Source organism: Plectropomus leopardus, chromosome 5, assembly GCF_026936395.1.
Source record: "Plectropomus leopardus strain MGB_pleo_1.0 chromosome 5, ASM2693639v1, whole genome shotgun sequence".
Lineage (NCBI taxonomy): Eukaryota > Metazoa > Chordata > Actinopteri > Perciformes > Serranidae > Plectropomus > Plectropomus leopardus.
The window spans coordinates 39081035-39096500 of record NC_142180.1 but is presented as its reverse complement, the minus strand read 5'-3'; the positions used below and the strand labels follow the sequence as shown (position 1 = coordinate 39096500).

The 15466-nt window shown below is 43.9% G+C and overlaps 1 protein-coding gene and 1 pseudogene across 1 annotated transcript; one reads left to right on the top strand and one right to left on the bottom strand.

The window, feature by feature from the left end:
- Nucleotides 1-149: 149 nt before the first annotated feature.
- Nucleotides 150-12634, top strand: rtca (RNA 3'-terminal phosphate cyclase). Its single transcript, XM_088078225.1, has 11 exons — nucleotides 150-364; nucleotides 455-555; nucleotides 2331-2474; nucleotides 8096-8219; nucleotides 9737-9795; nucleotides 10171-10312; nucleotides 10653-10774; nucleotides 10859-10917; nucleotides 11612-11706; nucleotides 11810-11914; nucleotides 12392-12634. The coding sequence occupies exons 1-11, from the start codon at nucleotides 320-322 to the stop codon at nucleotides 12488-12490; spliced, it is 1095 nt and encodes a 364-aa protein (XP_087934351.1). The 5' UTR covers nucleotides 150-319; the 3' UTR covers nucleotides 12491-12634.
- On the bottom strand, nucleotides 6614-7759 carry LOC148189633 (uncharacterized; annotated as a pseudogene).
- Nucleotides 12635-15466: the final 2832 nt, after the last annotated feature.

Here is a 15466-nt window from a genome sequence, read left to right as displayed (position 1 = left end):
ACTTTTTGTTTAAACTCATCAGTGTTGTGTTTTGTTTTCTTCATGTTATTGTTGTTGTTGTTGTTGTTGCTGTTATAGAAAAATGTCCAGCCCCTCCCCTCCCTGACGAAAGAAGAGTCCCCAGTCTTTTATTTTGAAAGCCGCCGGAAGTGCGTGTAGTTTTTGGGTGACCCGGAGAAGTTGCAGCAGCCGCAGAAGAAGTAGAGTCTAAACAGAAGAGTTGCCGGTGCCCGGTGTGAGAGTCCGGTGTTTGTCGGCGTTTGTCCGGAGCGTTCAGACCCAGAGACCGGGAGGAGGAGCAGCTGTGCGGCCGGTGAGGATGGACTCTGCGGCGGCGGAGATCGACGGCAGCCTGCTGGAGGGAGTGAGTCTTTATTCACCGGACCATGCTAACATGCTAACCGGAGGCTAGCGGCCGGTGTCTGATGTGTTTGCCGGTGTCGGTTCTCCGCAGGGCGGACAGATCCTGAGGGTGTCAGCGGCGCTCAGCTGCATCACCGGGACCGCCATCAAAATCACCAAAATCCGCGCGGGCCGGAGCTCACCGGGGCTCAGGTGAGTTAGCAGCTATCAGGCTAACGTTAGCCTATTCATTAAAGTTCAGTGTGCCGCTAACAGACGACTTACCGACAGCAGGGCCACACCGGGTCCCGGGCTCCGGGTCCCGGGACCCGGACCGGGTTTAGCGACTTCTTTTTTTTCTCCAAAAAAATGGTGATTTTTTCAGTATTTGTTTCTTTGAAAATATGAAGCGTGTTTTTTTTTTTTTAAATAAAAAAACAAATAAAAATAAAGGAAAAAGGCGGAAGTGATTGATTTAAAATCGCCTAAAAAAACCAAAATCACCAACAGTTTTAAAAGAAAGGAGGTCATGCTTTCTTTAAAAACAGAAAGGGGCGCAGACCTGCTGTGGTGCAGACCACAGCCTCCTCTGCATCCCTCCATTTCTATATTTTGTGGGAGAAGCTGATTTTTTTAGATTTGTGCTGTTTGGAATTTCACTTTTTTCAGTTTCGTCTGTAAGTTTAATAATTCTGACTGCAAGAAGACTGAGTGAGAGTGATCCAGATCAGCAACATCGTTACTACCCTTTTTTGAAGAATAGTCAGTGAATTGATTGAACTCGTGCAGTTTTTGACAAAGATCTACGCAGTGTCTGAAGTGAGGAAGACGGGAACATAAAGGAGCGATTTATCATCCAGAACACGTTTTGCTTGTTTAAAACTGAAATGTTCTTGATCGTTTGGTCTGTATATGTTTGATGTGTGTTCTCCAACTGGTTTTTTATTTTCCTTAACCCTTTCTATCTGCACCCCATCTATCTATATTTGTACCTGAACGTTAATCCTGCAATTCCCAAATAACATTATTTTTGTTTTATTTAAGGTTAGTGATCATTTATTTGTGTCAAACCACATCTTCAGTTTAGTCATTTTCTCTAGTGACGACCACCGGCAGCTTTTTGAAATGGATAGATAGATAGATAGATAGATAGATAGATAGATAGATAGATAAAGAGAAATGGATGGATAGATAGATAGATGGATGAAGATCTGGGGCTAACCATGAATCATCGGAGGCCCGGATGACTCAGCTGAATCGGAGCTCTCTGACGTCGGTGGATTTGGAGTTCGTGTGCTTCGGTTGTCGTTGCTCTGCTGACTCTGGTTTCTGCTGCTTCTGGAAAACTTGCATCAGATTTGTAGCTTTCACAGAGAAAAGAGCCTCCACGAACAAATGTCCGAAAATAAGAGTTTGCTCTTCGTGACGGACGAACATAACTGATGAAACGCGACTGATTGTCTTCCGACAATTGGCTGGTTCCTCTTCGGCGTCCGTCCCGCTCACGCGACTGCTTTAATTCACTGATTTTAGCAGAAATATAAGCTGAAGGTTCAAGTCACGCTCTTTTCTGTCATCCAGCAGCTCCGAATCAATTCTGTTCATCAGCTAAGTTTATTGATTAGTGTGAAGGATCGGTGTCCTCAAACCGGTGTCCAAGTCACGCGATCCCATGATGCTGCACGCTGTCCGTCATGTGGGCATGTGTCGTCATGTGTCGTCATGTATGTCTTGTATTTTCTGGTCTAGTTTGGTCCGGTCCGGTCCGGTCCGGTCTGGTGTGGTCTAGTTTGTGGGTTAACCATCGTGTTTTTTTTTTTAAAATCTTGTCTCCTCGCTGATGAGTTTATTTAGGAAACTTTAAAATCTCACTTTTTCTGAACAGAGAATCCCATGTTCACTGTTTACACACTGATGTATAAACGTGTGTGTGTGTGTGTGTGTGTGTGTGTGTGTGTGTGCGTGCGCGCGCGCACGTGCGTGTGCAGACCACAGCACCTGAGCGGCCTGCAGCTGGTCTCAGATCTGTGTTCTGGCGGTCTGCAAGGAGCCTCCATCGGTGCCACAGACGTCAGTCTGACGCCAGGAAAGATCCAATCAGGAAACCACACGGCTGACACGCAGACTGCAGGGTGAGTCCGTCTGTCTGTCTCTTTGTCTCTCTAACCCTGTCCACCACAGAGTCTCTCTGATGTCTTCACAGAACCAATCAGATGGTGTTATCGTGTGTGTGATTTTAGACAGCATGCTGTCACCACGGAAACTAAAGAGGTTTAACACAACAGAGTGGACCTCTAGTGTGACATGTAACATACATGTCAGCAGCTATTTGTAAACAATAACAGTCACTGATCGTCTCTGTTATATTTGTAAACAATAACCGTCAAGTCAAGTCAGTTCAAGTCAGTTTTATTTATAGAGCCCATTATCACAAAACATGGTTTGCTTTACAGTGTACGACATCCCTCTGCCCTCAGACCCTCACATCACCCAAGGAAAAACTCCCCAAAAACAACCCCTGTAACGGGGAAAAAAAAGAGGAAGAAACCTCAGGAAGAGCGGTAGAGGATGATGAGGGATCCCTCTTCCAGGACGGACAGACGAGCAATAGATGTCGTAAATAGCAAATGAAATACAATCATGGCAAAAAGGAAAGAAAGAGAGGGGAGAGAGAGGGTGGGGGGTGGGGGGTGGGGGGGTGGGGGGCACAGCAATAATAGAAACAGATGCATGTCATATTACAATAATGGTAGGTGTGAAATTAGTAATTGCTCTCTATGATGATGTTGAGGGAGATGATAACAGTCTCATGCGTATGTGAAAGGGAGGTGTCCAAAGGCAGGATCACAGCATCGGCGCAACCAGGACCAGACCACGATCAGGGCGAGCGGGGGGGCACAGTATCAGTACAGCCACAGCACGAGCACAACCAAAGGCAGGGTCGCAGCATCAGCACAGCTATCACCACGGTCAGGCACAGTCAAGGTTACGGCCAGGATCCAGGAAACTAGGAAACAAGGGAGCAGGAACGCTCTCGAGAGGAAACAGGATTAGCGTAGTGCAGTTCAACAGACCCAGGCTCTGTAATCGAGAGCCCCAGGTAGTGAGAGTACCACAAGGCTATCACAGAGCTAAGCTAAGCTTGCACATGGCAATGCAGTAAACAGACATGCATGATTTCTGATGGCGGCATTGAGAGAAGGAAAGGAGCTCAGCGTATCAGGGGAAGTCCCCCGGCAGGTTAAACCTATGTCAGCCTAACTATGGGCTGGACCAGGCAACCTGAGCCAGCCCTGATTATAAGCTTTATCAAAGAGGAAGGTCTTAAGTCTACCCTTAAAAGTTGAAACGGTGTCTGCCTCCCTGACCGAAAATGGAAGATGGTTCCATAGGAGAGGAGCGTGGTAGCTGAAGGCTCTGGTTCCTAACCTACTTTTGGAAATTTTGGGAACCACAAGTAACCCTGCGTTTTCAGAGCACAGTGATCTTGAGGGTTGGTAAGGAACTATGAGCTGTGACAGATAAGACGGAGCCTGAACATTTAGAGCTTTGTAAGTAAGGAGGAGGATTTTAAATTCAATCCTGGATTTCACAGGGAGCCAGTGCAGAGAAGCTAAAACAGGAGAAATATGATCCCTTTTCTTGCTTCCTGTTAAAACACGAGCAGCAGCGTTCTGCACCAGTTGGAGAGACCTAAGAGATTTGTTGGGGCAACCAAATAATAGGGAATTACAGTAATCCAGCCTAGAGGTGACAAATGCATGTACTAATTTTTCAGCATCTGTTTGGGATAGGATATGTCTAATTTTTGCGATGTTACGCAAGTGAAAGAAAGCCGTCCTTGAAGTTTGTTTTATATGGGAGGCAAAGGATAAATCCTGGTCAAATAAAACTCCGAGGTTCCTTACAGTTGTGCTAGAGGCCAAGGTAATGCCATCTAGAGAAATTACATTGTTGGAAAAGGAGCTTCTGAGGTGTTTTGGGCCAAGAACAATAACTTCAGTTTTGTCTGAATTCAACATCAGGAAATTACGGCTCATCCAGGCTTTTACATCCTTAAGACATGTTTGAAGTCTAGATAGCTGATCAGTTTCATCTGGTTTCATAGATAGATATAATTGCGTATCATCAGCATAACAATGGAAATTTAAGGAATGTTTTCTAATTATGTTGCCTAGAGGAAGCATATATAAAGTGAAAAGGATTGGTCCAAGCACCGAACCTTGTGGCACTCCAAAGCAGACCTTTGTATGTGCGGAGGATTGATCATTGATGTGAACAAATTGGGAACGATCTGATAAGTATGACTTAAACCAGGCTAGTGACGTTACTTTAAGGCCAATTGAGGTTTCAAGTCTGTGCAGTAAGATTTGATGGTCAATGGTGTCAAATGCAGCACTGAGATCTAATAGGATTAAAACAGAGACCAGACCTGTGTCAGAAGCGATAAATAAGTCGTTATTAATTTTTACTAGTGCCGTCTCTGTACTATGATGAACTCTAAAGCCTGACTGAAAGTCCTCAAATAAACTGTTGTCTTGTAGAAAGTCACAGAGCTGATGAGCAACCACTCTCTCAAGGATTTTAGAAATAAAGGGGAGATTAGATATTGGTCTATAATTAGCTAAAATCTCAGGATCGAGAGTGGGCTTCTTTAGAAGAGGTTTAATGACAGCTACTTTAAAAGACTGAGGTACTGTTAATAAAGACGCGTTGATTATATCTAATAAAAAGTTGTCTAATAAAGGTAAAACTTCCTTAAGGAGCTTAGTTGGGATGGGGTCTAGCAGGCATGTTGATGGCTTAGATGCAGAAACCAAAGTATAGAGTTGATGAAGGTCAATGGGGGAGAAATGGTCCAGATAAATTTCGGGCCTTGCTGCCATATCCAGGTTATCTGAGTTCGGGGTCAGGTCAGTTGAGGGTAAGAGGTGATGGATTTTATCTCGAATAGTTATGATTTTATTATTAAAGAAATTCATAAAGTCGTCACTGCTGAGGGCCGAAGGAATACAGGCTCTATAGAGCTGTGACTCTGAGTCAACCTGGCTACAGTGTTGAAAAGAAACCTGGGATTGTTTTTGTTTTCCTCAATTAGTGATGAATAATAGTTTGCCCTGGCATGGCGGAGGGCCTTCTTATAGACTTTAAGACTGTCCAGCCAGACTAAACGGGACTCTTCCAGTTTGGTCGAACGCCAATGTCTTTCAAATTTTCGCGATGTTTGTTTCAATTTGCGAATCTGGAGGTTAAACCACGGAGCTAATTTTCTTTGTTTCATTATTTTCTTCTTGGAGGGTGCAACAGTGTCGAGAGCTGATCGCAGTGAGCCAGTAGCATTATCAATGAGACAGTCAGTTTGGGAATGACTTAAGTTAGTAGTAGTGTGCTCAGTCGTTGTAAGACATGGTAATGATGTCAAAGCAGAAGGAATTAGTTTCTTAAATTTAGCCACTGTTGAATCAGACAGACATCTAGAAGAGTAGCTCTTACTGAGAGGCTTGTAGTCAAGTAATAAAAAAATTAAAAGTTATTAAATAATGGTCTGACAGAGCAGGAATCTCAGGAAAGACTAATAAATCTGCAATATCAATGCCGTACGCAAGGACTAGATCGAGGGTGTGATTGTAGCGGTGGGTGGGTTTATGTACACACTGACTGAAGCCTATTGAATCCAAAAGTGTGGAGAAAGCAGAACTAAGGCTGTCACTATTAACATCCATGTGAATGTTAAAATCCCCTACGATAATAATTTTGTCTGATTTGAGCACTAAACTTGATATAAGCTCAGAGAATTCAGATAGAAATTCAGAGTATGGGCCGGGGGCGCGGTACACTATGACAAACAGAATTGGCTGTAGAGTTTTCCAGGATGGGTGAGAAAGACTAAGAAAAAGGCTTTCAAATGAATTATAGTTTAACTTGGCCTTAGTGTGAATTGCTAAGCTTGAATCAAAAATAGCAGCGACTCCCCCTCCTCGGCCAGTGTCCCGCGCAACGTGACTATTTATATGACCAGGAGGAGTGGATTCATTCAGGCTAACGTACTCTTCAGGACAGAGCCAGGTCTCAGTGAGGCAGAATAAATCAATATGGTTATCCGATATTAAATCAGTGACTAAATGAGCCTTGGTTGATAAGGATCTAACGTTCAAGAGTCCGCATTTAATTCTCCTGTTATGATGCTGTATGACAGGAGATGAGTTAATTTTTATGAGATTTTTATGTACAACTCCCCTTTTGTTTATATTAGCTTTAAACAAATGAAGTGGTCGGGGGACAGACACTGTTTTTATAACATTTACATTATGGGTGTGTGACTGTGCTAGAGGAAGCTCAGAGAAGCGTGTAAGACTGCGACTCTGAAACCTGGTCCCAACTCTGGTTTGTCATGGCTTTGGGCCTCTAATAAAATCGGCCAGATTCTTAGAGAGGAGAGCGGCTCCATCCAAAGTGGGATGGATGCCGTCCCTCCGGAGACCAGGTTTACCCCAAAAGGAGCGCCAATTATTAACGAAGCCCACATCATTTGCTGGACACCACCACGACAACCAGCGGTTGAGTGCTGACATGCGGCTAAACATGTCATCACTGGTCACATTGGGGAGGGGTCCAGAGAAGATTACGGTGTCCGACATCGTCTTGGCGTACTCACACACCGACTCTATGTTAATTTTAGTGACCTCCGATTGACGTAACCGGGTGTCATTGCCGCCAACGTGAATAACAATCTTACTGTATTTACATTTAGCCTTCCCAGCAGCTTCAAATTTGACTCGACGTCGCCCGCTCTGGCCCCAGGGATACATTTGACTATGGCCGCTGGTGTCACTAACTTCACGTTTCGCAAAATAGAGCTACCGATGACCAGGGTTGTGTCCTCGGCCGGTGTGTGGTTGAGAGGGGCATACTTATTTGAAACGTGAAGGGGGGGTGGGTGGTGTACCGCGGGCTTCGGCTTACTATGCTTCGCTCGGACAGTCACCCAGCCTCCCGGCTGCACGGGGGCTGCCGGGGGACGGCTAGCAGAGGCTACGCTATGTCGGTCCGCACCGGCTACAGGGGGCTCGCTAGCTATCGCAGCTACAGAGGGATTATCCGCGGTGCGGAGCCACGCTTCCAGATCGCTGAGCCCCGCCTCCAACGCAGCAAATAAACTACACTTGTTACAGGTACCACTAACACTGAAGGAGGCAGAGGAGTAACTAAACATCTGACACACTGAGCAGGAGAGAGCAGAAGAGGGAGAGGAGCAGGGAGGAGAGGAGCAGGGAGGAGAGGAGCAGGGAGAAGCCATCGCTAACCAGAGCTAATGCTAACGAAGCTAACCGGCTAACAGTGAGAGCGGCTGTGAATACGCAGGAAAAACCGCTGAGAGGAGGAGACAGCTGTGAGTGATTAAGTAAAACTTATGTGAGTTTTCAGTCACAGATAGATAAGAGCAGCCGAAGTCAGGAACAAGTTAGAAGATTAGCTGAGGATCGCTTGTAGGAGCAGCTCAGAGACGCTACCAGAGACACAGACAAGATACACCGGAAGTGATGTAACACGCTTACCCGCAGTACGTCAGCACGTCAGCCGCCAGTATAGAAGGTCACTGATCGTCTCTGTTGTATTTGTAAACAATAACAGTCAGGCTTTATGTTATTGACTTGTTGTGTTCATTAATGGTAACTGTATTTATTTATTATTTGTTGACGAAAAAATCAATATGTAAAATATCTGTGTGTGTGTGTGTGTGTGTGTGTGTCAGGAGTGTGTGTCTGCTGCTGCAGGTCGCTCTGCCGTGCGCTCTGTTTGCTGACGGCTCCTCTCAGCTCTGTCTGAAGGGAGGAACTAATGCAGAGATGGCTCCTCAGATCGACTACACCGTCAAGGTCTGTCTGCACGCACACACACACACACACACACACACACACACACACACACACACACAATATGCGCACACTCAGAGTTTGTATGGTCATGATAAACCTGGAAAAGTCATGGAATTTGTAAATAGCAATATCTAGCCCTGGAAAATTTTTGGAAAGCTAAATATACCCTGAAAATTTGGGGAAAAGTCCTGGAATTTTGTTTCACAAACCTGGATAATAACACATGATGTGTTTAAAAAAAATAAATAAAAGTAGCTTAAACATTTTTTAAGAAGGAAATCACCCTATTTTCCGTAAAAAAAAATCACCAAAGATTTTAAAAGGGAAAATAACATCAAAGTGTTTTCTTTAAAGAGTTCTAAAAATGTACAAGGATTTTAAAAAATCACCAATTTCTTTTTTAAAAATCACAAAAACAAATTTAAAGAAAAATCATCATTTTTTCTCACCAATCACCAAATCAGCACTCTTTAAAAAAAGCAAACACATTTTGTAAAAAGAAAAAAAAAACAACTCAACATTTGTTTTTCTTTGAAAATCTCCAAATTTAAAGAAAAATAAAATAGAAAAGAAAAAAAATTGACCAAAAAAAAAAAAAATCACCAAACTTTTTACAGCAAAAATGGCTCAATTTTTTCACAAAGAAAACATGTCACACTGTGACGCCACCGTCAGCTGGAACCAGTCAGTCAGCTCATCTGTTTACAGGCAGAGTCCAGGTTGTTGTTGTTGTTGCCGTTGTTGTGGTTGTTGTTGTTGTGGTTGTTGTTGTCGTTATTGTTGTCGGTGTTGTGGTTATTGTTGTCGTTATTGTTGTCGGTGTTGTGGTTGTTGTTGTTGTTGTTGTGGTTGTTGTTGTGGTTGTTGTCGTTATTGTTGTCGGCGTTGTTGTTGTTGTTGTTGTGGTGGTGGTTGTTGTTGTTGTCGGCGTTGTGGTTGTTGTTGTCGTTATTGTTGTCGGTGTTGTTGTGGTTGTTGTTGTTGTTGTGGTGGTTGTGGTGGTGGTTGTTGTGGTTGTTGTGGTGGTGGTGGTGGTGGTTGTTGTCATTGTTGTTGTGGTGGTGGTTGTCGTTGTGGTTGTCGGCGTCGTTGTTGTTGTTGTTGTTGTTGTTGTCGGCGTTGTTGTTGTCGTTATTTTTGTCGGCGTTGTTGTTGTTGTGGTTGTTGTTGTTGTGGTGGTTGTTGTTGTTGTCGGCGTTGTGGTTGTTGTTGTCGGCGTTGTTGTGGTTGTTGTTGTTGTTGTGGTGGTGGTTGTTGTTGTCGTTGTTGTTGTGGTGGTTGTTGTGGTGGTTGTTGTTGTGGTGGTGGTTGTAGTTGTCGTTGTTGTTGTTGTTGTTGTTGTTGTTGTTGTTGTTGTTGTTGTTGTGGTGGTTGTTGTTGTGGTGGTGGTTGTTGTTGTTGTTGTTGTTGTTGTTGTGGTGGTGGTTGTCGTCGTCGTTGTTGTTGTTGTTGTTGTTGTTGTTGTCGTTGTGGTTGTGGTGCTTGTGTTTAAAGCCTTCTCTGTGTTTCTTCTTCAGGTGTTTAAACCCATTGTGGAGAAGTTTGGAGTCCATTTTGACTGTGACATCAGAATGAGGTCAGCTTCCTGTTTCCTGTTTCCTAGCCGCCGTTATTACTATTATTGTTATTTTTGCTGTTATAACTGTAATTATTGTTATTATTATTACTATTGTTATTACTATTATTGTTATTTTTGCTGTTATAACTGTAATTTTTGTTATTGTTATTACTATTATTATTACTATTATTGTTATTTTTGCTGTTATAACTGTAATTATTGTTATTATTACTATTGTTATTACTGTTATTGTTGTTATTATTTGTATTGTTATTATTCTTATTCTTATTATTATTATTCTTATTATTATTATATTCAGTGTCTGTGTGTCACTAAGTGTGTTGCTCTGTGTGTGTGTGTGTGTGTGTGTATGTGTGTATGTGTGTGTTTCAGGGGTTTCTACCCTCGTGGCGGCGGTGAGGTGGCGGTGACGGTGAACCCGGTGAAGGAGCTGCAGCCAGTCGTCATGACGGAGCGAGGAAACATCACAAAGATCTACGGCCGCGCCTTTGTCGCTGGCGTACTGCCCTTCAAAGTAAAGTTACACACAGGAAGTGATTTCATAATTGCCCTTTAAAGTAAAGTTACACACAGGAAGTGATTTCATAACTGCCCTTCAAAGTAAAGTTACACACAGGAAGTGATGTCAAAACTGCGCCGAAGTATCTCTGTGAAACATCCTGAAGGCTGACTCTCCGATATGAAACTGATCGTTATGATGTATTGATCGGTGTGAGATGTTGATCGTTATGATGTATTGATCGGTGTGAGATGTTGATCGTTATGATGTATTGATCGGTGTGAGATGTTGATCGTTATGATGTATTGATCGGTGTGAGATGTTGATCGTTATGATGTATTGATCGTGTGTGCAGCTGGCTAAGGACATGTCTGCGGCTGCAGTTCGGACCATCAGGAAGGAGATCAAGGAGCTGTACATCAACATCCCAGCCGTGCAGGAGAAAGAGAAGGCGTGCGGAAATGGAAACGGCATCATGTAAGCCCCGCCTACCCGCTGACATCACTGCTGCGCTCGCTGCAGGTGCTGCTTTCTGATTGGTTATCGTCTTCTCTGTTTCAGAATCATCGCAGAGTCGTCGACGGGGTGTGTGTTCGCAGGATCGGCTCTAGGGAAGAAAGGTGAGGACATCACCTGGCGCGACTTTAGTCATCTTCTCGTACGGTCATGGAAAACCTGGAAAGGTCATGGAATTTACAAGTAGCCATTTCCAGGCCTGGAAACATTTTGAAAAGTGGAATATACGTTCCACTTTTACGAATATACGAATATACGTCCTGGAATTTTGTTTCATAAATCTGTTTAAAAACACATGATGTGTTCAAGGACCCTTGAAATGTAAAACGTATCAGTTTTTACAGTTTCTGGCTGACAAAAGCTGACAGTTTTAGTTATTTTTAAAAAACGCGTGCCTCTGGACGATATGCTTTCTTTAAAAATCACCAAAAAAGTAAAATAAAAATAATGCTAATTTAAAATTTGCCCAAAACATATAAAGAGAGAAAATGTGCCAAAACAGTTTAAAGAAAGCAAAATTACCTATTTTTTTTCTTTAAATGGTAACTAGACTGTACATATACAGCATTTTTCTGGCCTTTCACACTACATGTCACATTCGCACACACGTTCTCACACACACGTTCACACACACACGTTCACACACGTTCACACTTACACATTCACGCGCTGGTGGCCGAGGCTCCCGTACAAGATGTCACCTGCTACTCAGTAACTCCGATGACACCCCAAAGCCAAAATCAAAATGTGTGTGTGTGTGTGTGCGTGCGTGTGTGTGGGGGTACGCGTCTCTCTCAGGTGTGTATGCAGATAAAATCGGTATTGAAGCTGCTGAAATGTTGCTGAGAAACATTCGACACAATGGCTGCGTGGACGAGTTCCTGCAGGACCAGGTGAGACACTGCTGACATCACTCTGACATCACGATGACATCACGATGACCCATGGTCGTACAGTAATCAGGAATTTCTCTGACCTGTGACTCCTCCCCTTCAGCTCATCATCTTCATGGCTTTGGCAAAGGGAACGTCTCGGATTCGAACAAGTGCCGTGACGCTACACACGCAGACAGCCATCCACATCGCAGAGCAGCTTACTCAGGTCAGACATGAGCCAAACACGCCATTTACATACTGACGTACACGCTTATGTCATGTGTTTACACTGATGTCATGTGTTTATGATGATGTCATGTGTTTATGATGATGTCATGTGTTTACACTGATGGCATGTGTTTATGATGATGTCATGTGTTTATGATGATGTCATGTGTTTACGATGATGTCATGTGTTTATGATGATGTCATGTGTTTACGATGATGTCATGTGTTTATGATGATGTTATGTGTTTATGATGATGTCATGTGTTTACGATGATGTCATGTGTTTATGATGATGTCATGTGTTTACACTGATGTCATGTGTTTATGATGATGTCATGTGTTTACACTGATGTCATGTGTTTATGATGATGTCATGTGTTTACACTGATGTCATGTGTTTATGATGATGTCATGTGTTTACACTGATGGCATGTGTTTTATTTTTGATAATATTTTTGTTTTTGTGTGTTTTCAGGCAAAGTTCACGATAACAAAGTGTGAGGATGAACTGAGCAGCAACGTCACCTACATCATCGAGTGTGAAGGATCAGGAGCAACTAACACACACCTGTAGACACACACACACACACACACACACACACACACACACACACACACACACACACACACACACACACACAGTGTCTCCCTCTCAGCTTGTGTCTCTCAGGGTGTTTCACTAAACTGTAAGAAATCAATAAAAGTGTTTGTTTTTCGATCTGTTGTCGCTCCGTCTCTTCCTGTGAGCCGAAAACTTTCGGTCTGACATCACTGCGGCCGACGTTTCCCATGATGCACCTGAGTGGTCTCTTGAGCAGAGAGCCGCAGGCTGATGTTTCTCTGCAGGTGGTGTCGTCCTGGTTCCCCCGTCAGAAAGCCGCCGTTTGTTTCTCTGACACGTTTTGTTGTTTTTTTATTGGAAGAACAATGAATGGCGTAAAATCTCAGAGTAGCAGCCTCCGTGTTTCTGTGTTTGTCCTCTTCGTCTCCACCAAAACTGAAGCAAAGGGACAGAAACCTCTCTGACGCCAACAATCAGGACTAAACACACACACACACACACACACACACACACACAAGAAGAAGAAAATAATGAATCAATATTTGGATGGAAATAACTAAAAAATAAAGCAAACAAACGGGAAAAATGGAAAAACAAAAGACAGACAAACTAAACATCAATAAACGAAACATCAGTAAAATAAACAAACTAAACAGTAAAATAGTAAAAGAAACACCAATAAACTCAACTTATATATACATATTTATACAAACATACATAAATTCATATATGCACATGAACACACACACACACACACAAATATACATACACATACACACGCGTGTACTCACTTTCATACATACTGTAACAAAGTTATACAGAGACTGTGTGTGTGTGTGTGTGTGTCTGTGTGTGTGTATATGTGTCTGTGTGTGTCTGTGTGTGTCTCTGTGTGTGTATATGTGTCTGTGTGTGTCTGTGTGTGTGTATGTGTGTGTGTGTGTGTGTGTGTGTGTGTGTGTGTGTGTGTGTGTGTCTAGTTCTGGTTTTGGTCCTCCTGCAGGTCTACAGCTGCTGTAGATGTCCATGTGTGAGTGTCAGAGACATGTCTGTCTCTCTGTCTGTCTCTCTCTCTCTCTCTCTCTGTCTGTCTGCACAGGACAGAGACAGGTTTGTGGACTGTCCCAGGTGGACATGGACTTCCTGTGGTCCCTGTAGTTTCCATGATGTCAGCAGTGGCAGGGTGTCGTGTTTGTCCTGGTGTACAGTCAGTACAGCATGAAGTCCAGCACAGACCTCAATGTGTGTTGAAACCTGATCCGGCTGTAAGCTCACACCTCGTCCCTTCTGGAACCTGAAGACACCTGATCCGGGTCACCTGACACCCCCTGGGCTCGGTGCTGCCGCAGCCCCGCAGTCTGCTCGCTGCCCTGCAGCATGGCGGATGCTGAGGCCTGGAGGACGCACCAGCCTGGACCTGGACCTGGACCTGGACCTGGACTTGGACCGGGACCTAGGCCTGGACCTGGAACTGGACCTGGACCTGGAACTGGACCTGGACCTGGACTTGGAGCAAACCGTGTGTGGATCTCTTTGATCGCAGGTAAGGCTGTGACATCATCAGTGAGACATTCAGGACTCGTCCAGAGTCTGACAGCAGCCAGTCAGCGGAGTCTGTCCCTCCTGTGTCCACAGCCGCTGTGCTGTGATTGGTGGAGCTCAGGAAGGACAAGCTGAAGACACAATATATCGTCCTCAGACATCCTGATGGTGTTTATGTCCCCACTGAGAACAGAACGCTCCAGTCTTTGAGTGTCTTCGCTGTCTCACACAGAGTGAAATATAAACAGGAAACATGTCTGACAACATAACTAAACAATCAATAATCAAACCGTCAAATAACTAAACAATCAATAATCAAACCGTCAAATAACTAAACAATCAATAATCAAACCGTCAAATAACTAAACAATCAATAATCAAACTGTGTGTTGAAGAACTTGAGTTCTTTTTTCTGTTCTGTCTTTGGCATTAATTTGAGATTCTGGAGGAAATAAATAAAAAAGTTAAAATCCATAATGACCCACAGTCACTCAGTACAATCAGCTGATCAGTCCGGTTCAGTATTGATTATTGATTATTGATTATTGTGTGCAGGTCTCCGGGGTTTTTGCAGAGAGGAGGCTGATCAGACTCTGAGAGACTCTGAACTCTGAGAGGAGAAACTCTGACTTTTGGGGTCCAGATCAGCTGATCTGAATCCGTCCAATCAGCTCTGAGCGTGTTCACTCTGAGTTCAGGACCTCGATAAAAAGCCGTCATCAACGGAGCCCCGATACCTCGATTCACCGCGGCGACCACCGAAAAACAGAAACCGAGCTCGTGCTGCCTACGGAGAACACGAGCTCATATTCAGGAAGAAAAGTAACAGCTGCAGCAGCTGAAGAGAGAAAAGCATCATGGGAGAAAATCGCCGCCCGTGTTGTCTGTGTCAACGCGTACGTTTGAACGCACGCAGCGTCGTCGGCGAACACTAAGCGCGCTTTATTAAAACGGCGGCGTGCAGGTGAAGCAGTGAGGGAGAGGATAAATGCTGGTCTTCATCTGGGTTCAGGTCCTCAGGGGGAAAACGCTCTCTGAAGCAGCTGAAAATGAAATCTATAAAAACATCGTTCAGAAAGGTCGACGGATTTCACTCCGCCGTGATCGTGGGCCGACCTCACTTTGGTTTGATTCGTATTTGACGTTAAACGGAGTAAATCTTCGTTCGGCGGCCGTTTGAACGCGTAGTCGTTTAAAGGCCAACAGGATGCTGTTTGGACACATAAATGTCCTCTGGACTCATGTCCTGCTGAGGACATTCATATTTAATATTGATATAAAGCTCACAGCAAAAACACCACAGGAGCTTTGTTTATGGGCCTGAGAGTTACTGTGATGATTGTGGGTTAGATTATGGTGACACACGTGTGGGGACGGACTTTATTCACTGATATTTATTATTGATTTGGTTCTCTGTCTTTTATTTTAAGCTGGTATTTGAGCCCT